A 23,956-nucleotide genomic window follows, 5' to 3' on the forward strand; every position below is an offset into this window, starting at 1 on the left:
TAAGCCGCTTTGGGTCCTCCGATGCCAGCACAGGTGGGTATCAATCAACTTTGGTATCGCGCTCGTTGATAATCAACTAGTTTAGCTAGTACATGCAGTGTAGTACGTACCGTACAATGTTCCCCCGTTCGGCTAGCCACTCTTGGTCAATCTCAGGCTTAACCTAGTTTCAGAATTGAATTTTAATTGTTAAAAAAGTGTTTTATAATGCTGACTAAGTAGGGTCGTCGGTAACATAAATATTGGGTGTACCTTCCTATTTTGTATTTTCGTGAGAAATCGAATCATTCGCCACGTCCGTCGGTATTTCAGTGCCTGCCTCATCACTACCTTCTTGTCCTTTAACTAGTTTCTTGACCCGAGCAGCCATTCCTGCTTTTGTTGACCTTCTTCCCTCGGTTTCTTCCTGTTCACTGCGATCATTCACTCCAGGCTTCGTCCACTAATGGCTGTCGCGTCCTCTTCGGACGTTGCAATCCTTGCACTGGGCGTAGTCCTAGCTGCCGCATACCTTTTCCGTGATTCAATATTTTCCTCCTCGACACCTAAAGCTGTCCCGGTTGCTCCTTCAAAGCATGCAAATGGTCACGGAAACCCCCGGGATTTTATTGCTAAAATGAAGGAAGGGGTAAGTTATCACCTTTCACGTACCGATGTGTCATTTATCTGAGTTCCTTGTCAGAAAAAACGTCTCATCATATTCTATGGTTCACAAACTGGTACTGCCGAGGAATATGCTATCCGCATAGCCAAAGAGGCAAAAACCAAATTTGGTCTCACATCTCTTGTCTGCGACCCCGAGGAATACGATTTTGAGAATATGGATCAAATTCCCGATGATAGTTGTGTCATTTTTGTCATGGCTACCTACGGCGAGGGTGAACCCACCGATAACGCAGTTCAGCTCATGGAAAGTTTGACCGATTCTGCTTTTGAGTATAGCAATGGTCAGCATAAACTCGAGGGCCTCAAATATGTCGTTTTCGGTTTGGGAAACAGGACTTACGAACACTACAACGCCATAGCACGCCAGGTAGATGATGCACTCACCAAAATGGGCGCAGTCAGGATCGGCGAGCGTGGTGAGGGAGATGACGATAAGAGCATGGAAGAGGACTACCTGGAGTGGAAGGACACTTTTTGGCCTGCATTCGCTGAAGCTCTAGGTGTAGAGGAGGGTCAGGGTGGTGATACCCCAGATTTCGCTGTTACCGAACTAGAGTCCCACCCTCCGGAAAAAGTATATCTTGGTAAGGATTTCTTGTCCATTTCTGTACACCTCTCATTCTGGTCTGTAGGCGAACTTTCTGCACGTGCCCTCACAAAGACCAAAGGCATCCATGATGCTAAGAACCCGTACGCCTCCCCGGTCAAGATTTCTCGCGAACTCTTCCAGGTTGGCGGAGATCGTAATTGCGTCCATGTCGAACTTGACATTGAAGGTTCCGGGATCACATATCAACACGGCGATCATGTCGGCGTCTGGCCTCTCAACCCTGACGTTGAGGTCGATCGTCTCCTTTGTGCACTTGGACTCTACAGCAAGAGAGATACCGTCATAAACGTCGATTCGCTCGACCCTGCTCTTGCCAAGGTTCCATTCCCTGTACCTTCGACCTATATCAGTGTCCTCCGTCATTATATTGACATCAGTGCTGTCGCCGGTCGTCAAATTCTCGGTGCTCTTGCCAAGTTTGCGCCCACTCCTGAGGCTGATGCATTCATGCGTAACCTTACCTCGAACAAGGAGGAGTATGCAGCTGTTGTCGGGAATGGATGTTTAAAGCTTGGCGAAGTTCTTCAACTGGCTGCGGGCAATGATATTAACGCACACCCTACGCCCCAGAACACAACTGCCTGGGCCATTCCCTTCGATATTGTCATCTCATCAATCCCTCGTTTGCAACCTCGCTATTACTCTATCTCGAGCAGCCCGAAGCTTAATCCTACATCCGTGCACGTGACAGCCGTTGTTCTCAAATACCAGTCCATTGCCAACAAGCTCGCTGCTCCTCGTTGGGTGCATGGCGTTGGCTCAAATTTCTTGCTTAATGTCAAGCACGCCGCTAATGGCGAGACCGCTGCCAATAGTGAGGGACTCGAACAGGTGTCGTTGCCAGTGTATGCTATCGAGGGTCCCCGCGGGGCACACAAGGCCGAGGATATCTACAAGGTCCCAGTCCACGTCCGCCGTTCTACATTCCGGCTACCGACAAACCCCAAGAGCCCTATCATCATGGTTGGACCTGGCACTGTAAGTCTAATCGTTATTGTGCTTTGTAGCTTTCCGCTCACAGATACGGCTCAGGGTGTTGCGCCATTCCGAGGGTTCATCCAAGAACGTGTCGCTCTTGCCCGCCGAACACTTGAGAAGAACGGTGATGATGCTCTGGCAGACTGGGGTCAAATCTCTCTCTTTTACGGTTGCCGTAAATCAACGGAAGACTTCCTCTACAAAGACGAGTGGCCACAGTACACTGCCGAGCTGAAAGGCAAGTTCACGATGCACTGCGCATTTTCACGGGAGCCACCATACAAGCCGGACGGTGGTAAGATTTACGTGCAGGACCTCATTTGGGACGACCGTAAGAATATCGCCGATGCCATCCTTAATGGGAAGGGATATGTGTACATTTGTGGTGACGCCAAAGCGATGAGCAAGGCAGTGGAGGAAGTTCTTGCGCGAATTTTGGGTGAGGCAAAGGGTGGGAGTGAAGCAGACGGTGCAGCTGAGATTAAGCTGATGAAGGAGCGCTCGCGGCTGATGTTGGATGTTTGGAGCTAAACGAGATTATTGGTTTGGGTTGCTTATCTGCTAGCTCTGCCACTGACACGACACTCTGATATCATATTGCAATAGATTTAAATGTCACGATTTTTACGTTCTGTTGCACTCTTCTTGTAGCTTATCTGTTGGCGGTATTACCTTGTCTCCCATGGCTAGACCCAATAGAAGGAAGATGATAGTTGCTATCACCAGATTTGTCGTTCGTCGGCGCGGCCCGGGACCGTAAGCTGTCACGGTCTTATTCCTCACCATTTTCGTCCAGGCATTATCATGCTGCGAAGCAGGGTATGGAGACCAGCGAACAAACTACGGACTTTCTCTCATTCATGTCTGCGCCCTAATGCACAATCAACCAGTTCTCAATCTCCAGGCCCATCAAACGTTGGTGTAGAGGACTCGCAAGCCCATCCCCACCAGGAAACTCATGCTAATGTGCTTGAGGGCATGAGGGAATCACCCGGAGCTGCGTCAGCTGGTCCAAGTGTCCAGCCTGCCGACTCTCCTCGACGACTCAATTTCAAGATATCCGCATACGATCTAGACACCATCAAACAACGTTTCGGAGATTGGATGTCACTTGCAACTGCTGGATTTAAACAGCAAACAGACGAACTCCGTCAACGCACAGATGAGCTCACGCAGAAAACGTCCACAAAGTTATTTAAATTGGGCTCTCAACTCAACCGCGTAACGGGGTACGAGCAGATTGAGGCGCTTAAACAACGGGTGGTTGAACAAGGTATGCTGTATTTTATTACTGTGTCTGTACTAAAACCGAGACTTATTTGGACCAAGAGGCTAGAATCAAGGCTACGCGTCAAGCAGCTCGAGGGGCTAAGACAGCGTATGATGATGCTGTCTTGCAGCGTTCTCTTTCCCAGCGCCAAGTGAATGAGCTCTTGCAGCGCAAATCTTCGTGGACAGACGGCGACGTCAGCGCATTTACTTCTCTCGTGCGTTCAGATCATCACCTGGAACAACACGAGGTCGCGACGAAGGCCAAGGTCTCCGAAAACGAAGATGCATTGGACAGAGAGTTTGGAGAGCTCATGCGCGCCATTCTGGCTAGGTACCACGAGGAGCAAGTTTGGAGTGACAAGATCCGAAGTGCGAGTACCTATGGGAGTATGATGGTGCTTGGGGTTAATGTGGTGGTGTTCATACTGGCGATCGTGGTGATTGAGCCTTGGAAGAGGCGGAGACTAGCGCAAACGTTCGAGAAGAAGGTAGAAGAAATGGCCGCGGAGACCCAAGCTTTGATAGAGGCTGGGAGTGCGAAACTGGATGAGCGATTGGTAAAGCAGGAGAGATTGATCTCTGAGATTGTGGAAAGGGCGGCATACGATGCAAGAGATTTGCCTAGTTCGGTGTCACTGCTGCCAGCTGTGACAGCATCCGTCGCTGGGGAAAAAGTGAACGCTGGGCCGGAGCAAGCATCGATATGGTGGCATCCGATATCACGCAATGTTCAAGATCGCGAGGTACTGCTTGTTGTGGGCAGTGCTGTTGCAGGTGGTGCAGTTACCCTCGTAGCCCGAAGTCTTTTCGGAAGTTAGTATCAATGAGATGGACTAATACTCGCGTAGGCCGAGCCCCCACCAGCCAGTGCTTCACGACGCTAGTGTACCCAGTCGTTTAGAGATAGACCCTAGGCTACCCAATCATGATGTGACTTGCAAGCTCTAGTATTGTACCCCAATTTGACAATGGCCTGGTCACGCGATAGGGGCTCGGTCGCCTTTGGAACTTCACGTGACTTAAAACTGACAAAGTACCTTTTCCATAATGTAGTGGCTGTGCTAGCTGCGTGCACAATTAATCGCCATGAAGGTCGTTACCACCTTTCACCCGGCTTCATCTGTGGTAGATTCACTCAAATTTAGGTTGAAGGATGAGCAGCCCTCGGAGTTTCTTGTCGTCGCAAAGCCAAATAGGCTTGACATCTATGCCCTGCTTCCAGAAGGGCTCCGTCATCAACAGGGTATTGACATCTGGGGAAGAATCAGAATTATCAGAGCTGTGCCGGTCTTGGTGAGCAGCATCCTGCAAACAACATATCTGTGATGTTAAAGTGAGATTGCGGGACTCGTTTTCTAGAGCAGAAGCAGTATCAGCCTGCTCGTGCTTACCGATCACCCGGAGCCAGAGCTTATATTCCTGTCTTTTACCGTGAATGGTGCAGGATCGACGGAGATCAATCCTACAAAATATCTCTCATTGTCGGAACGCAGTGCTCGGCCAGCAGAGTTCTGCCACACTCTTCTAGTTGATCCGTCAGGGGGCGTGGCTGTCGTGAGCGCTTACACAGGCAAGCTCAAGGTCGTGGTGCTTGACCAAAACGGAGGATATGACCGTGACTTTGATGCATCGTATGTAATCAAATTATTCGCGCTTTTGTACTAATGCATGATCGTCAGAATTTCTGAGCTCAACCTTCTGGACATCACTTTTGTATCAACATCTCGGGATATGTATACCTTGGCCATGATGCACATCGACTACCAACAACGCCTCCAGCTTCTTACTCGTGACCTTTCCATTGAGGACCTCCAGCTTTCCCCATCCCCATCACCACTCCTACCTTCGCTCCCTGTCCCAGGTAAACTGTTTAGTACGGCCATGGATGATGACGGAACCCCTACTATCATACATATTCCCTCCTACAAGGGAGATGATGATGATTTTGAAGGAGGTATCCTTATTATCGGAGGGCGTAAGATCATGCTGTATGATTTTGTGGACATCGAAACACGGGCGAAGAGGGAGAGCAAGAAGAAACGTGCAGATAAGAAGAAGACCACTGGAGATGCAGAAGTAAATACTAAAGAGAAGGCGAGTGAGTGGAAGAAGAGGAAAGCTAGAGCTGCGGTGGAATGGCCATGGGCAGAAGTCACTGCGTGAGTTCCGTCCGCAGAACTGAGACTGCGGGCTCACCTGCCGCTAGATGGTGTCATGTAGACGACCGGAAGTACTTGATTGGGGACCGGTATGGAAAGCTCGCGTTGCTTTCGTTAAACCTTATGGGAGGCACGACGCTGACACTGATGGCACTCGGAGAGGTAGGTCTGCTCAAGACCCCCTGGTCGTTCTTGTGCTGATCATGTTCACTAAGACGTCTGCACCAACCACATTAACCTACCTTGCCAAGCAAGTTTTCTATCTTGGCTCGCACTTTGGTAGCTCTCAATTGCTCCAGATTACCACTACCCCCATCTTCTGCGCTCGATGCCCCTACATTGCCTGTTCCATCCACGATATCGACTATCAGCCCAAACGCGCTCAACTCTGTGAGCATGGGTAGAAAGGACGATGTACCGGGTTATATCGTTGTTGGAATGGGGAGTTACGTCACCGAGCTGGAGTCCTTCAACAACCTCGCTCCGATACTTGACGCTGTGTTGATTGACACGGATGGTACTGGACAGGTATGTAAAATGACTCTTCACTGTTTTGGGGGGCTGAAGTGCTACAGAACGAAATTGTAACATGCTCAGGTGGCAGAAATACAGGGAGCATCAAAGTCATACGAAGTGGCGCTGACTTTTCAGAGAAAGCGACAGTTCAGGGACTCGGGAATATCACCAATATATGGCCATTAAAAGAGAAATACCGTGACCCGTAAGTTTTTCATATGTATTGACGTCTCCTAACGCTGATGATGAAAACAAGCGATTATGCCCACATCGCAGTCTCAACTCTGCAGAAAACGCACGTTTTTCGTGTTGACAACGCTTCATCGATCTCCAGCATCGACGGTGACAAGAACGTTGGTTTTATCACCGATTTACCTACCCTCATGGTCTCAAATATCCTTCGGCGCACGCGCAACGCGGAAAACAAGTCCGACTATGCGGACTCTGCATTTGTTGTACAAGTTGTTTCGAAGGGCCTGTTATTACTTGAGTACGACCCTGGCCTGCAACAGTACACGAGAATTGGTGAACCATGGACCTTGGAAATGTTCGCGGATCCCGGTAAGGAGGGGTTGTGGAAGGGGCGAGAGGTCGTGGCTGCGAGTGTCAACGCCAGCCAGATTGTGCTTGCACTCAACTGGGGGAGGGTGGTGCTGCTGACTCTGGACGACAAGCGATTTATCAAGCTGAGGTGAGTATGAGCATCTAAGCAAAGGTTTGATTGATTGTCGGGCATTATTCCAGGGACCGCAATTTTGTGCACAACAACCGCGATGCGGAGATTTCCGCAGTTTCGTGTCTTCCGCAGGATCCAACCAAGGATTTCGCGTTTAATATCGTGGTCGGATTCTGGACATCTAAACACGTCGAGATACTCTCACTGAAACCTGCAGATGGAACCATGCCAACAATTTCAACAACCCCTGTACTCTCCTCCGCACCCCGCTCACTCCTGTTGCACAATTTCACATCTGATGACTTTAAGTTGTCAAATACACACCCACATTTACTCATCGGGCTCACGGATGGTTCCGTCGCGTCATTTGTGTATCGAAATGATCAACTGCTTGACCAGAAATTGGTCTCTATTGGAAGTTTGCCTGTAACAATGCGTTTGTGTCGGATCGGTACGAGACAAACCGTGCTTGCATGTGGAAGCCGGACGGCAATCTTATTCTGGGAGAAAGAGAGGCTGATGTATTCGCCGCTTATACTTAAGGTCTGTGACACTTCTTGCGTCATGGCTCGTGACCGACGAATTCATAGGATGTGGCAGCCGCCGCGGAATTGAGTACAAGGGCTTACCCATCGTCTATAGTCCTCGCTAATTCCGATGGCCTGGTCTTCGGGAACGTGAATAACTTCGATAAATTGCACATTCGTTCTGTAGGTCACTAGACTTGTCTTCCGTTGGAGTCCAGCTAAAAGTTAGTCCTCAGATACCTCTCGGCCTCAACAATCCCTTACGCGTTACGCATATCCCGGCGCTTAGAGTTTTTGCCGTCGCATGTCGTTGCATAATCCCGGCCCGCATTGGAGACTTGGAGGAGATCAGGGGCTCCATACAAGTATTTGACGACATATCGTTCAATAGTGAGTTTAGTTCAACACACCAAGAAGTTTCTTGATGATATGTGTAGAGCTCGGGCATTTCAATCTGGAGCAAGGCGAGGAGTCGACGTCGCTGTTGTCCTTCACAACAGATTCCGGATCGTATTTATGTGTTGCAGCGGTGACACTCGAAGATGAAGACACGGAAGCCTCCAAGGGACGCATTTTTGTTTTGGAAATGACGTCGAATGCAATGCAGGTAAACATGTCTGTCGTAACCTCGCATGACGTCAAGGGATGCCCCTACGCTTTGACTTCCGTGAATTCTATGATCGCTGCGGCAGTCAATAGCATGGTAAAGAATCTACCTATACAATATGCTCGCAGCCGCTTATTTGCCTCGCAGGTCATTCTCTTCAAGATAGATACAACGAGTGGAAATATGATAATGGCGAGGATAACAACCTGGAACCACAACTATCTGGTGACAAGTCTTGTGTCTCGCGGCGACATCATTCTGTTAGGCGACGCAATCAGCTCAATCTCGATGTTGCGGCTCGAGGACAACCGACTGCACTTGATTGCCAGAGACTATGGCACACTATGGCCCACCTGTGTCGAGCTCACGAGCAACTCCACCCTGATTGGTGCAAATGTGAGTCGAGGTTCCTTTTTTGACATAGTGCACTTACTTACACTCTCTTGTGCTCAGAGTGAATACAACCTTTTTACTTTCAGTCTCCAGAACTCGGGCACGCGGCAGCTCCTGGAGAGAGACGGCAATTACTTCCTTGGAGACTTGGTGAACAAGTTCCTGCCTGGTATGCGTACTCCTTATTATAACTTTCACATGCTCATACATATCAGGGACACTGTCATCCCAGGAGGTTTCGCTAGACACGCCAATGCAACCCCAACAATTGTTCTTCACGTCTACCGGGCTTATCGGTGTGATCATTGATCTTGCTGACGATCTTGCTTTGGACCTCACCGGCCTTCAACGCAACTTGTCCAACTACATCCAGAAACAGGAAGGGCCGAATCACACGAAGTGCGTCGCGAGTCACTGCCTTTAACAATTACTCAATTCACTTGGCACATAGGTACCGCACGCCAAAGAATGCACGCGGTCGCAGCGACGCGGATGCATCGTCCTTCGGGTTCCTCGATGGTGATTTCCTTGAGCGTTTCTTGCAATTTGTAGGAAAGCCCCAGGCGCTCAAGCGGATTATGGATGGACAGAGCGAGCCCGAAAGACTCACGATATCGGCAGACAGGATTCAGAAGGTGCTTGAGAGCATGCAAAGCATGCATTGATCGAGTGAGGGGGATTATATGGAGTTGCAACTTGATCACTCTAAACCAACTCTAAATTTCATTAACGGTCGTATCACAAACATGCCACAATGTATGAGTATTGATATCGAGCGAATGCGAGTATCCTTGGTAAGAGAAATTAGTCTACGACCAGAAGGCCGCATACAGCTGTGAGATGACAGAAAGTGCTCCGACATCTCCAGCCATAACCATGTCTTCTTGATCATTAGAGTTCCGCGGGGCAAAATAAAATCCGGAAACAAGGACAACGTAGCTGTGACACATCAACACATCGTACGATATGACCCGAGATAGATACTTACCTCAGAATGAGAATACTTCCACGGTGGTAATTACTCTTGGCCTCGATATAGGTGTAGGTCATCAGAAAAACGGACAAGATGATCGCGATGACGTCCCAGCGCGGGAATACGAGCCTGGGTAAAGATAACGGTAAACGCAATTAACATCGGCAACTTCAAGAGTATGGTTTGATACACACGTAAATGCATTTGCGACCTCACCCATTTTATCGGGTGCATACCATGCGGAGAACGCAACCATGGCTGGAATCTGGAGTAGACAGACTTGTAAGGCATAGGCAGAGCCAATCTCGACGCTGGGGAAGAACGATCACAAGTGGAGAGGTCAGGTGTGAAGGGCGACGACTAAGCTAAAGTTTACCTCAGCGATATATTGCCGTTCAGAGCAAACGAGATAGCATTCATGAATTCTGTGGTATTAGGCACCAAAGCGAACAAAGTGATCCCCAAGAACTTTTCCTCGATGCCAGAATCTTTCAGCACGACATCCACCATATCCACAAGGAGCTCTATTGACACAATCAATCGGAAACCACGACAAAATCGGGAATGAAAATTTGGGCGTACCAGCAATGAGGGCATATAAAGCCGTACATGACAGCAATACTGCTGCACTCGTTACACGGCTCCACTCTGGCGCTTCATGGCCATGTGCTGATCCATGCTCCTCCTCAACGACACTCGCACGGGCCGCTCGAGTATGCGCGTGCTGGTGCCGGAGGGCGCTGACGGTCGCGACAGCTACGGCACGCGTGAAGTCATCAGTGGACATAGTAGAGGGCAGGGGCAGGGCACCGGTAGACTTGATGGCATGGTCAACGGACTCAAGAAGGGGTGTGTATTGTGCTTGAGATTGGGCACTTTGGGGGGTAGGGTGAGGGGCGTAGGAAACACGTCGGGCCAGCGAAGGGGAAATGGGGGACGCCGTATTCGCCGTTGCCGCGGCCAGACGTGGGGCCGGAGTCTGAAACCGAGAATCATCCTCCGGTCGTGTCCGTTCACGGGACTCCTCCGGTCGCGGACGTGGCTCGCGAATAGTCGGTGGAATCTGGAACGGCGGGGATTGCGCTGTAGTTGTTGTGGTTGCATTGGAATGAGGACGGGTATGTTGGTAAAGCGAGAGACGAGATGGGTGCGTGGTTGGAAGCTCGAGGGGCTGCAGGAGCGGTTGCGGATTCTGCCATATCTGAGTTGCATGTGTGCGGAGAGAAAACCACAGGCCGATCAAATACGACTACAGCGAGTACAAGGTTTACAATTTTTGAGGACACCAAAATTGAGAGGGGGACTCACAAACAGTAAAATTACAGCGCAGAAGTACATGAGGCTCTTCACTGTAGACTGATAAAATGGATCTTCGACAGGGTCAGGGTGTTGGTAGTAGCACTGGTCGCATCTCCACTCGGACGAGCCATGGGTGGAGCCATCAGGACATCCGCTACAAATTAGCTGGAACTGCAAGCAAGGTCAGTATATGGTTGCTACACGAAAGAAATATACAGGGAAGAAGAGACGCACATTCCCATATGTTTGATAGAACAATGTTGGTGTTAGCGTTCCAATAAACGCCATGATCAACATCATGCTTGTTACGCCTGCGCTCTTGGCATTGAACTTCATCTCTTTCTTCCTCAGCGCGCCCGCGCACATACTCATACCGGGCATCAGCAATACTCCCGCTAATAAAGATCCCACGATAGACCCTTCGACGAGATGCCCCTTGCCTTGAGTCAACGCGATAGAATAGAGGACGACTTCAACGACACTTCCGAATGTGGCGTTGATAACGGCACCCATGCCAATAGAACTTTGGGCGCTAATGCTCGCCACAGCCATGCCAATGAAGTAAGAGAGAGGAATGACGCTCGCAAGGCTCATGAGGAAAATGAGTGCCTTGGAGGCAACGAGGGCGAGGATGCGAGGGACATGCTCGCCTGCCTCCTCCAAACCTTCTGCAATAGGCATGAGCACGAACCCATCGAGGATAACGAAGAAGACAAGTGGGAGGAGGTTGACAAAAATGATGTTAACGCCCCCGACAGTGTATTTGTAGTATTGCCATCCAACGGCCCGATAGACGCATAGCAGTACGGTGCTCTTATGGCCAGACGTAGAGGGGACAGCCTGACCAGCTGCGAGACGGGGTGTCTTGACTGCACTAGGGGGGACGAGTGGCGCAGCACAGAAGCGTATACGGGTAGGAGATGCGAAGATGTATTTGATGAGAGCCCAGTTGAGCTTGGCCATTGGGACAGTGATGATAAGTGCCCAGCAGGCTATACAAGTGAGCAGAAGGAGTGGGGCCACGAGGGTTGTGAATAGGATCCAGAAGATGGCCCTGCCCAACCAGTCAGCGGAGATCTTTTCATACGGCGTATGGTCGGTTGGGCTTGGGGCAGCTCCGTAGGATTTGCAGGGGGCTGGAGGACGAAGAAGAGCTCGCTCGCTGGTGGTATTGGCAGTGATGGTGGGGGTGCGAGAGAGGGATGGATTGCCACCGACAGTGCTAGCGCTACCACTAGGCTCAACACCCTCAGGTGTGATTGTGCTTTCTTCGTCGTCGCCCTCAGCATCCCCTTTTACATACTTACCAAATGGCCATGCAAGGTACCAGCCCAAACCGAACATGAGGACAGCGTAGCGTCTGCCACCAAGTGGAACAAGACACAGCAAAGCAGAGACAGCAAAGCAGGCCAGTGCAAGCCACCAGCCAAAGCAGACAACCCAGAAAATATTTCCCGGGAGGAGGTGGCGCTCTGCTTGAGCAGAAGGGACGGAGTGTAGGGCAGCATCTGCATGGCGAGTGACGGAGCGGGATTTCTTGTACAACGCGGGTTTCCAGATGGGCAAACCAAAAGGGTGCTCGACATTGATGAGGGACTGGCGATCTTTAACTGTAATGGGATCGTCATCATCTCTGTTGTTTGATTCGCCATGTTCCGAGCCTGTCTCTCGTTCTTCACTGTCCCTTTCTTCTTCTTCTTCTTCTTCTTCTTCATCAGCATCATCTTCTTCTTCCGGTTCCTGTTGATCTTGTGAGGATACAATGCCTTTGCCACGGTTTCTGCTTGCGCCAGCACCTCTGTCGTTGACGTAGTCTTCATAACTAGGCTCTTCATCCTGGCTGAGCACGCCGTCGTTGTCTCTGATGAGAGGACGAGGACGACGAGAGCTGCTGGTACTGCGGGTGCGGCTGTTTGATAAACTACGGCTCATTGATGACTGAGGGTACGGTGCCCGCGGTGTCGGTGATGAAGAAGGAAAGTAGGACGTCCCTACATTGTGATGTGTTGGTGTCTCAGTGGGCGACCAGTGCGAGCTATGGCTTCTGCTGCGGTGGAGATGGAGGTGACTTGTTGGAGTGGGGGTCGTGGAGAGCTCTTGGTTGTCGTGGTCATCCATATTGACTAGACTTGAGTTTACTTGCGTGAGTAGGTACTAGTACTGGTACTTGTGAGCTCGTTCCAATGGCCTGGTACTTCGAGGGCCGAGGCAGACCCAATACAAGGAAGACAGTCCAAAGACAGACTCGGATATAAACGTTCTCGAATTCTGCATTAGGTAGATCTATTTTTGGGTCGTTGTATGGACGTCCGCGTCAGATTTCAAGCTCACACAGACATGGACACTTGCATGGCACAAACACATCGATTGTCCTAGAGTACGCTCAATACATGGTAAGTACACTTTGAGCAGGGGGTGCATTAATACAAGATAATGGTAGATCTGCGCTCAGACCTTGATACTACAAGTTGTTTCGCCGCTTTGGAATTTCCAACTGTAGATCTATCAGCTCACGGAATGACCTCTCAAAGACCTTGCACTCGTTAGATGGACCTGGATCATCGTAGCTCTGCGCCCAAACACCACGACGAATTCTAATTTCATTTCGAAAGTCTACGTTCTATGAGGGTTTGTATCGCTTACCTTGCTGTTCAGGTCACAGTGGTATAGATTTGAGCTAGTAGAATTTAGGATTGTCAGTCTGAAGCCTATTTCAATATTCGCCGATCGCGACAGGGGCCACGCTTTACTCTATGTGCTGCTGACCTGGAAGAAAGGCATATCCACGTTGACACTGCTGATATGCTCCCCCTTTTCTCCGCTGCCAATATTGACGCGGTACATATTTTGCTATTATTATGTTTTTCATCGCACCAACGTTTCGTCAAACGTTGTACATTCTCTGGGCAATTCATGCTCAAATACGCAACATTGCATCCTCCGCGGACCGTAACGTTAAATGACATTCCATACTTCAATGGTCACAATGAGACTCGACTATCCCCCGGAGGCAGCGTATTCGTGTTTCCTTCAGTCCTCTCTTTGATCCCTTTCATCGAACATAGCATTTTTTCTTCCGAGTCTAACTGGAGAAATTCACGTACTTGTCGTGTGGTTTTTTTAAACGCTCAGCCTGGGCCCAGCAGACTACAGTATGCCCTCACAAGCCATGCCTTACAATGCGTCGCTTCATAAAATATCTATATCAACATACTGTACGCTGTCTCTTTTCTCGATAGAAGTTTCCTAGATGTTTCATCGCCTGGCCAAAAGTCTCACAAACTGCCACATCATTTCTTAGCCATTGTGGTAGTTTCCCGCGAATCGCAGGGGACGTGAACCGTCGATCGATAAGAACGAGAGAAGCCCAGTCCCCGCGGTGTCGGATGGCTCGGCCTTGCGAAGGGCTTAGCAAACCTCCCGAATTCACAGCGATCGAGCGTGCTCACCTATACTCTGATTGACTGCGTTCATACACATGTTCTCATACATTTCGGCCGCTGCGTCTTTGCCACCAGCATGTCTCTTTACCCCAGATCGCGACTCTGCTTGATTCGCGTACCGCATACGCTCCTGAAGCTCTGGAGAATTTTTGTTGGCAAAAGGCAACCCAATTACAACAACAGCACGAGCGAGATCATCCGAAAAGTTCAGCCCTTCTGAAAGCTTGGCCCCGACAACTGCAAATAGTATCGCGCCAGTCTTCTTATCTAGTTGCATCTCCAAAAGAAAATGGTCATGATGGCGAATATGTCACAGTACGCAAGACTTACATGTGCTTTGGCAGCTATAGCATACTCCCGAAGGATCACTTCAACTCCTGAACTCTCCTGGGGCTCCAAGAAGACCTAGACACATCCAATAAGTCGCTTCTTGTTACTTATAGACACTTACTTTCTTCTTTACACTGAATTTGTCCAGTAATCCACTCTGACTCCAAGCCTCTCTTGTAAAATTCAACGATGCATAGGAAGGGAAGAAGACTACTATTCCACCAGGCACGACATTGCAGAAGTTCAATACGATTTGACCTAGCTCGGACACGACTTGCTGATTGCTCTGCTGTGCAAATTTGAACTCCAGGTCTAAACCCGAAGGCCCTTTCGTAAGCAGCAATGTCTGCACGTTAGACGCAGGGATAATATGACCACAAGAGAAAGTCGTCAGCCTGTCTTGAGCTAAGTACGTGAAAAGCTCGGACACTACAGCAGACATCTATCGCTGGCATTACTATATTGCAAAGGACCGTCGACGAAACCTGCTTACTGGTGACATGGTCCCACCGGCAAGCACAACTGAACGTGCCACCTCCACGACATCGCGGAACAACGCTGATGGATTCAGCAGCTGATATTTAATCTCGACAGCATCTCCAGTAGTAGAAAATATTAGTCGACCGTCTACAAACAATGGTGAGCAAAGAAACGATCTCAATACGGCTTGGCCCACCTTCACTTGCCCCCGCCAGCCCCAACATCAACGCTTCAATTGTATGCAGTGGCGGCGTGGCCACACCCGATGAATATCTCCCAGGCTTCTCGCCTACAAACTCAGTAATATGACTGTGCCCTTGTCAAAGTGTACAAACCTTCACAAACATCAACAGCATAACGAGATATCTTCCGTGCTATCTGCAAATAATCAGAAAAACGTCTAATTGAGTTAGTGCAACGTACTTTGCTGCGCTTGAGATATGACTCGATCTCGAGGAGATTGATACCCTCTACCTTTCTCCCAAGCCTGTGGATGAAATCTGGCACAGTTATGACTTCAGTATCTTGCCTTTTGGATTTGGCGTTGAACTTCTCCGCCATCCAATCCATTGCGACCCTCTGGAATGCATCGAGAAAACCAAGAAGCCTCTTCAGATGCAATGCATGCGTTGCAGACAGCCGGTTGCGAAATTTTTGGTAATACACTGAGACCTGTTTCAATGAGGTCGACAGGAGATTGGATGTCAGGCGGACACTTGAAAGTGACAGTAGAGTTGGTATCAAATCTGAGGCAACTTCAGCCAGGACAGTAGGGTGATCTAGGTGAGTTGCCTACTGTGGGCTTCATCAATGATGACAATCTGGTTGGTTAAGTCGATTCCCAGGGCTTCTCGGGCGGTTTTCTGCAATAACAGGTTATAGGGCAGAGTAACAAGCTGAAGATCCAACATAAGATCCAGCGAGGTACATCAGTGTGATAACTTGCTGACCTCTGCCTGAGGTATTGCTCGTCTAGATCCGTAATAAGGGCAAGTTTGCGTGTTCTTCCCAGCGGTGGCAAGGTCTTCTATGTCTTTTGGCGATGCCTTGAAAGAAACCCGTCAATACAATTCGCTCGTATACATCACCTTCACTAACTAGAATCTGATCTCGTAGATCGAACATGCGGGTGTCATCACCCACCGGAGGCAAATATTGACATCGTTTATTTTGCTTCCCTGCGAGTATATCCACAACGGTCAATGAATACGCGGGAATTCACTGCCTGGTACCTTCCAGTAATTCTCGACATTTTTCGTCTATATCTCCTGACCTTGACCTTGCGTCCTCGTTGATACACAGCTGTTTGCGAGATCCAAGGGGTACGGTCCGCCACTGGCGCTGATCTGTTTCACACTTTTCATCATCTACACTCCCGAGGGTCCGTTTCTTTTGACAAGGATCGTGATCGGCTCGAGAGATGTTTCCCATTGGGCTCTCATCTAGAACCGCACTGCCCAATGCGAGGTGCTTGAACTTGAGCTTGGTCAATTCGGGCAGGACCTGCGAAAGTTGTGAATGTGTGCGAGAAGCATAGTAGACTTTCGTGCAGGACGGCTCATCTCCTTGAGAGGCTGGATTATGTTTGGTATTGTCTATTCTATTCGTACACATTAGTTCTGTCTCGCATTAGCAAAGCTTGATCCTCACTTCGCCATCAGAGCACGAACAGCGGGGGAGAAGTTATCTTGGCTATCTTCATAGCCGTCGTCTGGAAGATATGCGTCCTCGTCAAGATGGTCTTGAGCAAGATCGACTGTCACGCGCTACTTGGACGAAGTAAATGATCATTGAGCCCAAATGTGAATACTGAGCGCACGCACTTGCTTTTTGGTAACCCGTGCCCGAGCCAGCATACGGAAATGAGCCTCGGTCTTCCGAGCTTTGGCGAGGCGTTCTTCGTATTCCTTATCCTCTGCCTCCAGCTCGCGCTTCCGAATATCGAGAGCCTGAGCTGCTACCCATGAAGGCTCTGATATTGCATTAGGATGTTACTTGCAAGTCCTACAGAGACCTACTACTGACCAGCACTTGTGAGGGACTGCTGCAATAGTTGGCCATTGCGGGCGCGGTTTTTCTCGTCCACAAGCCACGAGAGGCTCGAGCACAGTAGACTTAGTGTCTTACCCTGATTTCCCGCATCACAAATCCGCTGACCAGCTGTTACAAACACTCACAGTGCCAGTAGGACTCTCCACGATGGTGACCTGCCTTTTCTCAATGGACGTATAGACATGACGCATCAAGTCTATCTGTATCGAATAGGGCGGGTCGTATGGAAATGCAGGGAAACTACTGGGAGTGGGAAGGACGAGATCGTCGTTGTCCATGCCGAACAGTGCAGAGGCGCGACGCGTGACCTCACGCGTCGTCGCAGGGTACTTGAAAGTTCACCAGTGCACCACACAAAGCAGTGAAAAGTGGAGCGTGTAACAAAGCTTGGGTGATTTATAAGATGATGTGACGATGTAGTACACTGTGTCTGGAACTAGTGCATATAGTGGAACATTGCGGATAGTGAAAACAAAGGATGGATGTGGCCAAGCGTAAGTGTGGCAGTTACTACTTAGATAGGTAGAGTACAGTGAAAATCATACAACCTGAACTCTTGGGTATGGTGGTGAGCAAGCTCAGCAGAGAGGTGTAATTGATTGATCGTTATCACGTCGGGCAATACTCCAGTAACCAAATCTTTGCCGCACCGTATTCCTCCTTGACACGTTTTAGTAGCGACATCACTTCCTCGAGGGTCTTCTCTGTGGTTTTACCCTTGGCCGTGTTCTGTATCTTCTCGCAAGTCAATGACACCTGCTTCACGCCCAGCGCGGCTGATGAGCCCTTCAGGAAGTGCCCTAGCTGTGATATTCCCTTCAAGTCTCCAGTTTCCCTACATAAGAAAGTCAGATTCTAGTGTAGCCATTGCAATCACAATTGAGAAACCTACATGGCGTCATCCATTTTTTTGAATGTGGAATCCACCTGCTCAAGGTAGTCGGTCACCATGTCCGATACAAATGAGCTGTCCCCATCATCCAGTTCGATTATCTGGCCGAAGACTTCCATATCGATCACATCATGTTTACTGAGCTGGTGGTGCAATCAGTTATCATCATTACACGACGAACAACATGACGAGATGGGCAGGGGCTAAGTGCGGGGTTCCCGGCGCACGAGTTCTGCCTCCAAGTGCATACAAACAACCCACTTTAAGCTGGAGACATACCTTGCACTCCTTCTTCTCAACCTCCTTCAGGTCGTTCTTTTCCTTGGGTGTAGTAATGGGCGAGCCTGCCTTCGGCGTTGGCTCCTCCGAGGCAGGTCGTGATTTGACGTCTAGCTTCTTCTGTGGTGGGGCTTTGTCGGAAGGAGACGGTGGTGGACGCTTGACAATGTCGTCAATGATATTCGGCGAACGAGCACGCAGAGCAGGAGACATGAAGAGAGTCCTGGCCTTGTTTACTGACAAGGGACAGCGTTCTGAATTAACAATCGGGGTAGCGGCTCTAGGACGTCAGGCTGTAGGGATTCGGGGCTATGCTTAAAGTAGTCTACTGATTATCTGTTGCCGCCGCAGTGCCGCTGCCAAATATGTAGCATCATTGACAGATTCACGAATTGCACTGGCTAGATCGTCATCTCATTTTCTACAAAATAACCCCCTGGCCGGCGGACCCGCGCCCCAAACCCAAACTCTCCATTAGTTCAGCAAATCCTTGCCTCAGATAATCTGGCGAGCCCTCAATTCGGCGATCTCATTCTGAGAGTACCCTAGTTCCAGCATGACCTAGAACAATTCACCGTGATCAGAAACCAAAATGCACAATGAAATGTAATTCAATAAACAGAACGAGGGTGGCGAAACAAAACCCCCCAAGATGTCACTGGCATATGCACGTACCTCCATTGTATGCTGTGACAGCCAGGGCGGTGGTCGTCTCACCGGCATCCGCTTTCCATTGTAAGTAACGGGTGGAGCTACCATCCTCACTTTCCCTGCTCGTGGGTGCTATTGAATCAATCGACATAATCAGACCAAAGTCTATCACACGAGGACGGGGAAAACGTACATCAACCTCCACCGTAGCCTGCCGAGCGCCAACTTGTGGGTGCGCGAATGACTGTTGGATATTATTGATTGGACCAAACGGTACCCTGCACGGAAATGGGCGTGTGAATACCTTGGCAAATGGACCATACATAACTAGACATCATGCACAACTCACCCTAATCCCGTGAAGCGTTCGATCCAATGATCCCTTTCATGTTTTTGGAGCACTTGTGTAATGATGTCCACCAACACCTCCCTGTTTGCTACCCGCATAGCATTATTAGCAAACCTTGCATCATCCGCCAGCTGGGGATTTTCCAGAATCCTTTCGGCAAGGAGTCGGAACTAGCGTCACATGTGCCTCGGAGTCAGGTCGTCTAGAACTGCTTATCAGTGATACTGCGCACCTGCTTGTCGTTGCCCGCGCCAATCATGAGAAATCCGTCTTTGCATGGGAAGACTTGGTAAGGAACGATGGACGGGTGGGCAGTTCCGTGCCGAGAGGCTTCCTTTCCGGCGATGAGATAATTCGACGCTATATTCGCAAGACCTGCAAGCTAAGTATATACGAGAGAAATTGTATCAGCAATATTAGTTCATCAGGAGTGTAAACATGTGCTAGTCACCGTACCTGTGTCTCAAATAAGTTGCAATCTATCCAAACGCCTTTTCCCGTGTGCTGTACGGAACGCAAACCAGCAAGGATGGCGCCGTGTGCGTAAAGACCTGTCATTAAGTCTGTCACCGCAACGCCTACTTTAGAAGGTGGACGATCAGGTTCGCCTGTGCTACGATCCATGAAAGGCAGGACATAAGACTCAAGATATCACCTGGAGGCGCCTGCAACACGGCATACATACATGTGCATCAGCCCAGCTTCGGCTTCAATGATGACATCGTAACCAGCAGCTTCGCGGAACGGGCCTGTCTGTCCATATCCTGTTTGCATCAGTTCGATCGAATACTGATAGCAGGGAAAGTTAAGCTCAGACGAACCAGTGATGGAAGCATACACAAGCCGCGGATTAAGTACCTTGCAGTCCTCCCAACCAAGACCCATCCCTGCGAGCTTTCCCGCAATAAAGTTTTCTACGAGCACGTCGGAACTGCGAACCAGCCTCCGCATGACCTCGAGTCCCGCAGGATCCTTGAAATTCACGGTGATAGAACGCTTGTTTCTATTCACGGCGAGGAAGTATGCAGATTCAGGAGGGAGGTGTGATGATTCTTTCGGAGAATTCGGGGAGACGGGAGCAGAAGGAGGAAGCCAGGAGCCTGGCTTTTATTAGCTAGGCTACGAATAGGCTGGCAGAGGTGACTCACGAGTGTCGTCGCCGCGAGTGACTTCCTCGACTTTGATGACATCTGCGCCCAAGTCTGCGAGAAGCATGGTGCATGATGGGCCTGCTAGTACTCGAGTGAGGTCAAGGACTCTGACACCCGTTAGCGGAGGCGGAATGCCCTGGTCATTAGACTGAGTGGAAATGAGGGAACGTCTGATGAGACGACTATCAAGACGGGTGACAGTACTGAGCGCTCTATATTTCGACAATAGCATCTCAGTTGACCGTCAAGGTACCTGGAAAGCGTTTAGCAACGGTCAAGGCAATGAATTTTGAAACTTGCGATAGATATAGTCCAGGTCCAAAGGCTAGGTACTAGCACTTAGTAACTACATAATTAAGTAGGTTGTGAACAAGGTGGCAGAAGTCCAAGTCAATATTATCGACAATGACATGCGACATCGCACCTGGCACCGCTTCTGCATCCGCAATGTGCTGGTACTGACAAGAAAACATAACAGAAAACAAAAACATATCAATTCGTAACGTTCATTACACAAACATGGGCTTCTTCTCGTCGCGCAGGACAGTAGGCGAGTCCCAGTCATACATCCATAACGACAGCTCCGTGTCCATGTCTGTGGTTCAGGTCATCCGTACCCGATTCGTGCGTAGCTTCTGTTGCTGTTCCGTTCTCTTGATGCGACAATGCACTGACCATGATGGGGGCTGTGAAATCTGCAGTACGGAAAGTACAAAGGCAAGGCGCGCGAGACGCACCCTCCTTCAATGACTAGGCACAGTGACCACAATCTCCACCGTCTCAGCGCTGGGCGCTCCCCTCTCGGTACCGAACAGTTCTTACCACCACAACAAAATACTCCACGTACACATACAGACGTCATCACGTACGTCTTTCGTCGACTCCCAGTTATACCGTTCGTTCATGTTCTCCTGTTTACAGGGCCACCCTTGCACAACGTCTCGATGAACTTGCTGCCGCAAATTCTCAAGGCTTGCTCGAGTAAGTTCGTTTTAGCACTTGAGACTGAGGACGTGACTCGTCTGTTGTGGTAGCGATCGTTGCAACCACATGGGTTGATGCAATGTTTCCTTCCGCCAAAATTGGTCTCCCATGTTCACGTTAAACCTCCCACCATGCTGATTTCGCTCACAGTGACGATGAATACCGTCTTCTGCGACAAAACATCTTTGAGCGGCTTGCTTCAGGGAGCTCAGTCCCGCAGGAAGCTCCCCTTGTCCCCATTGTCTCACATCCGCCCAACGGTAAGCCTTATGCTGTGTCCGTTTCGAAGAGACTGATTTCAACTTCTCTACTCGGGTTTACAGCCTACAATCCGGCTTCCGCCAAAAGTCGTTCACCATCCGTCCGCTCCAAATCCTCGATTTCCTCCGCCATGAGCACTCTCTTTAAACGTTCTTCCCGAATCTCAGCTCACACAACTCTCACCGCAACAACAGACGACACGTCTATCTTTTCCGGCAGTACATCCCGGCGACCAATCCCGCCACACATGCGAAGCGATGTTTCTCTGACATCGGAGAATCTGTCACATACAGCTGATGTGCAGTATTTAGGTGTAAACGGGAGTACCAGCAGTATCAATATTGGTGGAAACGGGGGAAGAAGCAGCCCGTACCGGTCCCTCCGCCGCCTTCAAACAGGACCAGCTACCCCTCCCCCATCATCCTTCCGTTTAAATAGCACTACTGGCTCGCCCTTCACACCCGTTCCCTCAACATCAACAACCCCACACACATCCTCGCATTCTCCGATGCAGTCGCACGCATTATCTCTATCACCATCTACGAATCCTGCCGACCCCGAAAATCTATCCTCATTAGAGCTGAAGCGCCAAATTGCGACGCTTGAAGCTGAGGGTGGACGGTTACTTGATGCGTTCAACGGGCTTGAACTTACTGCACTAACTCGACGTCATCCGCCACGAACGCCTTCTGTGCGTCGAGTCCGCGTGGGAGTGGGAGGGAGCGATTATGGTAGTAGAGGTGGGGGAAGTGAATATGGCGGTAGAGGCGGGGGCAGTGAATGTGAAGGCAGCGGGTACCCAAGTACCGGGAGAGGCACACCCTGCGAGGCTGATGCTCAATCCATGTACTCCGCGTCGGCAGCCTCTAGCGTCAGCCAACCACGCTCCCAGCCGCAGTCATATCGGAATCCCTCGTTACGCGCCCCGCCATCAACATTATCTGCGTCGGCAAGGAAGCGTAGTATGTCATCTATATCGTCTCGCGCACGCGTCCCCACAAACGGCTCGATGCACGCTTCGCACTCATCGCCGGGACTCACCCACAGCAAGCTACGGGAACTAGGCAGTGTCTCCTCTGTTAACCTTGCACGAGACTCTTCCATGCACCTCCCTTCGACTGTACACAACTCGCCGGTGCGTGAAGTACCTGATGATGATGCCTCCATTCTGGTACTCGAGAGCGAGCTGGGTGATATTCGACGGCGGCGAGGAGAGGTGACTGCACGATATCAAGCGCGGCTGGAGTATTTGCGGGCACAACTGCGGGGGGCAGAATTGAGGGAGAAGTTGATGAGGAGATGAGGAAAGGGGTCTATCGGGTTGGCCCATTTGCGGCGAGCATCATTTGTAACTGGGATATCATTATATACCTTCGCATTATGTTTTGTGTTTTATGCGGATTATACTGAAAACACGCTTCCACCGGTCTTGACTCAGCATCTTATTGGCATCACTCGTTTAGGCAACCTCGCGCTTGCCGCATACAATTGTATCTTACACTGGCGCTCCTCGCTGTATCGCTTAACCAGGGGGTTCTCAATTAATTCTACTTCAAAAATCTCGCATTGATTGCTTTCAACGCTTGAGGCGATGTTCTCATTGCTCCGAACGACGCTCGTACCACGCTTGCCAGCCAGCGTCCGTTTCCGGTCACAACTCGCACCTCGTCAAGTTCAACACGTCAAACGACACAAAGGTCGCGTTCCGATACCTATAGGCGGTTCAACAAAAGGCACCACGCTTGCTTACGGTGAATGGGGAATCCGCATAAAGGGAATGGGCGTCCGCTTCAGCGCGAAACAGCTTACTACGGCTGAGGAAGTCATAAAGCGCAAAATAAAGGTCGTCAAAGGCGCAAAAGTCTATCTTAGAGTTTTCCCTGATATTCCAGTTTGTGTCAAGGTCTGCTGTATATTCATTTGTTCTCTGTATGGACTTTTGACCAACGTCTCCAAGGGAAACGAAACTCGTATGGGTAAAGGAAAAGGGACGTTCGAGTTTTGGGCTACTCGGTATGCTCTCCTTTGCGCTCGTGCTTCATGAGGCTCATTTGCGCGCAGTGTTCCCACCGGTCGCGTCATATTTGAGATTGGAGGGACCCCAATTAGAGAAGAGTTGGCACGCGAAGGCAGGAATTCCTACCCATCTCTATTCTATTCAAACTCACCCAAGCTTTACAGCTTTACGTCAAGCAGCAGACAAGCTCCCAACGATAATGGAATTCATCACACGTTCGACCCCCCCTAGACTAGGAAATTTAGTCCTACATCCAGAACCCCCCACCGACCAACTTTCATCTACTGCACAGACCTAGTAGCGCTGTTTCGTTCACTTTGCAATGCATTCATATTTGGATTACAAGGCTTTGTTGGGCCCCAGATTACTAACGTGGAAAGAGAAGTAAAGC

General features: G+C 49.8%; 9 protein-coding genes across 9 annotated transcripts; 5 read left to right on the forward strand and 4 right to left on the reverse strand.

The window, feature by feature from the left end:
- The first annotated feature begins 188 nt into the window (after window positions 1-188).
- Window positions 189-2,976, forward strand: DEU56DRAFT_788713 (cytochrome P450 oxidoreductase). The gene is made up of 4 exons (XM_041352482.1): window positions 189-628; window positions 683-1,250; window positions 1,299-2,254; window positions 2,309-2,976. The coding sequence occupies exons 1-4, from the start codon at window positions 446-448 to the stop codon at window positions 2,783-2,785; spliced, it is 2,184 nt and encodes a 727-aa protein (XP_041211240.1). The 5' UTR covers window positions 189-445; the 3' UTR covers window positions 2,786-2,976.
- Window positions 2,977-3,232: 256 nt separating this feature from the next.
- On the forward strand, window positions 3,233-4,344 carry DEU56DRAFT_731791 (Mdm33 family-domain-containing protein; the record flags this gene model as incomplete). Its single annotated transcript, XM_041348233.1, has 2 exons — window positions 3,233-3,527; window positions 3,584-4,344. 2 exons carry the CDS (start codon window positions 3,233-3,235, stop codon window positions 4,342-4,344), a joined length of 1,056 nt encoding a protein of 351 aa, XP_041211241.1.
- A 146-nt stretch (window positions 4,345-4,490) lies between these two features.
- DEU56DRAFT_788720 (CPSF A subunit region-domain-containing protein) lies at window positions 4,491-9,132 on the forward strand. The gene is made up of 16 exons (XM_041352483.1): window positions 4,491-4,819; window positions 4,886-5,157; window positions 5,206-5,685; window positions 5,733-5,847; window positions 5,901-5,902; window positions 5,985-6,213; window positions 6,261-6,406; window positions 6,458-6,892; window positions 6,946-7,420; window positions 7,468-7,587; window positions 7,641-7,794; window positions 7,842-8,107; window positions 8,159-8,407; window positions 8,465-8,573; window positions 8,620-8,803; window positions 8,856-9,132. The coding sequence occupies exons 1-16, from the start codon at window positions 4,613-4,615 to the stop codon at window positions 9,067-9,069; spliced, it is 3,657 nt and encodes a 1,218-aa protein (XP_041211242.1). The 5' UTR covers window positions 4,491-4,612; the 3' UTR covers window positions 9,070-9,132.
- DEU56DRAFT_883469 (Sodium/calcium exchanger protein-domain-containing protein) lies at window positions 9,133-12,915 on the reverse strand. Its single transcript, XM_041356139.1, has 7 exons — window positions 10,911-12,915; window positions 10,686-10,847; window positions 9,960-10,626; window positions 9,754-9,901; window positions 9,572-9,688; window positions 9,393-9,506; window positions 9,133-9,343 (listed from the first exon to the last, which is right to left on the reverse strand). The coding sequence occupies exons 1-7, from the start codon at window positions 12,792-12,794 to the stop codon at window positions 9,214-9,216; spliced, it is 3,222 nt and encodes a 1,073-aa protein (XP_041211243.1). The 5' UTR covers window positions 12,795-12,915; the 3' UTR covers window positions 9,133-9,213.
- Window positions 12,916-13,802: 887 nt separating this feature from the next.
- On the reverse strand, window positions 13,803-17,629 carry DEU56DRAFT_186710 (DNA repair helicase). Its single transcript, XM_041344971.1, has 16 exons — window positions 17,107-17,629; window positions 16,955-17,057; window positions 16,753-16,901; window positions 16,580-16,695; window positions 16,162-16,529; window positions 16,028-16,107; window positions 15,880-15,975; window positions 15,726-15,825; window positions 15,353-15,675; window positions 15,265-15,307; window positions 15,126-15,218; window positions 14,943-15,076; window positions 14,571-14,891; window positions 14,450-14,524; window positions 14,126-14,396; window positions 13,803-14,072 (listed from the first exon to the last, which is right to left on the reverse strand). The coding sequence occupies exons 1-16, from the start codon at window positions 17,257-17,259 to the stop codon at window positions 13,882-13,884; spliced, it is 2,616 nt and encodes an 871-aa protein (XP_041211244.1). The 5' UTR covers window positions 17,260-17,629; the 3' UTR covers window positions 13,803-13,881.
- Window positions 17,425-18,665, reverse strand: DEU56DRAFT_186785 (histidine-phosphotransfer domain HPT domain-containing protein). Its single transcript, XM_041344972.1, has 3 exons — window positions 18,153-18,665; window positions 17,874-18,016; window positions 17,425-17,816 (listed from the first exon to the last, which is right to left on the reverse strand). Exons 1-3 carry the CDS (start codon window positions 18,363-18,365, stop codon window positions 17,591-17,593), a joined length of 582 nt encoding a protein of 193 aa, XP_041211245.1. The 5' UTR covers window positions 18,366-18,665; the 3' UTR covers window positions 17,425-17,590.
- On the reverse strand, window positions 18,456-20,669 carry DEU56DRAFT_788737 (CoA-transferase family III domain-containing protein). Its single transcript, XM_041352484.1, has 10 exons — window positions 20,604-20,669; window positions 20,301-20,556; window positions 19,974-20,252; window positions 19,838-19,916; window positions 19,609-19,765; window positions 19,385-19,534; window positions 19,153-19,322; window positions 18,997-19,081; window positions 18,828-18,935; window positions 18,456-18,713 (listed from the first exon to the last, which is right to left on the reverse strand). Exons 2-10 carry the CDS (start codon window positions 20,533-20,535, stop codon window positions 18,648-18,650), a joined length of 1,329 nt encoding a protein of 442 aa, XP_041211246.1. The 5' UTR covers window positions 20,536-20,556; window positions 20,604-20,669; the 3' UTR covers window positions 18,456-18,647.
- Window positions 20,662-22,976, forward strand: DEU56DRAFT_788738 (uncharacterized protein). The gene is made up of 5 exons (XM_041352485.1): window positions 20,662-20,927; window positions 21,005-21,168; window positions 21,225-21,284; window positions 21,438-21,547; window positions 21,611-22,976. Exons 1-5 carry the CDS (start codon window positions 20,823-20,825, stop codon window positions 22,849-22,851), a joined length of 1,680 nt encoding a protein of 559 aa, XP_041211247.1. The 5' UTR covers window positions 20,662-20,822; the 3' UTR covers window positions 22,852-22,976.
- A 163-nt stretch (window positions 22,977-23,139) lies between these two features.
- On the forward strand, window positions 23,140-23,863 carry DEU56DRAFT_870198 (ribosomal protein L10e/L16; the record flags this gene model as incomplete). Its single annotated transcript, XM_041355609.1, has 4 exons — window positions 23,140-23,451; window positions 23,506-23,561; window positions 23,610-23,677; window positions 23,730-23,863. 4 exons carry the CDS (start codon window positions 23,140-23,142, stop codon window positions 23,861-23,863), a joined length of 570 nt encoding a protein of 189 aa, XP_041211248.1.
- Between the last annotated feature and the right edge of the window lie 93 nt (window positions 23,864-23,956).

The sequence above is a fragment of the Suillus clintonianus genome (genome assembly GCF_016758775.1).
Source record: "Suillus clintonianus strain FC179 chromosome Unknown DEU56scaffold_17, whole genome shotgun sequence".
NCBI classification, from domain to species: Eukaryota; Fungi; Basidiomycota; class Agaricomycetes; order Boletales; family Suillaceae; genus Suillus; species Suillus clintonianus.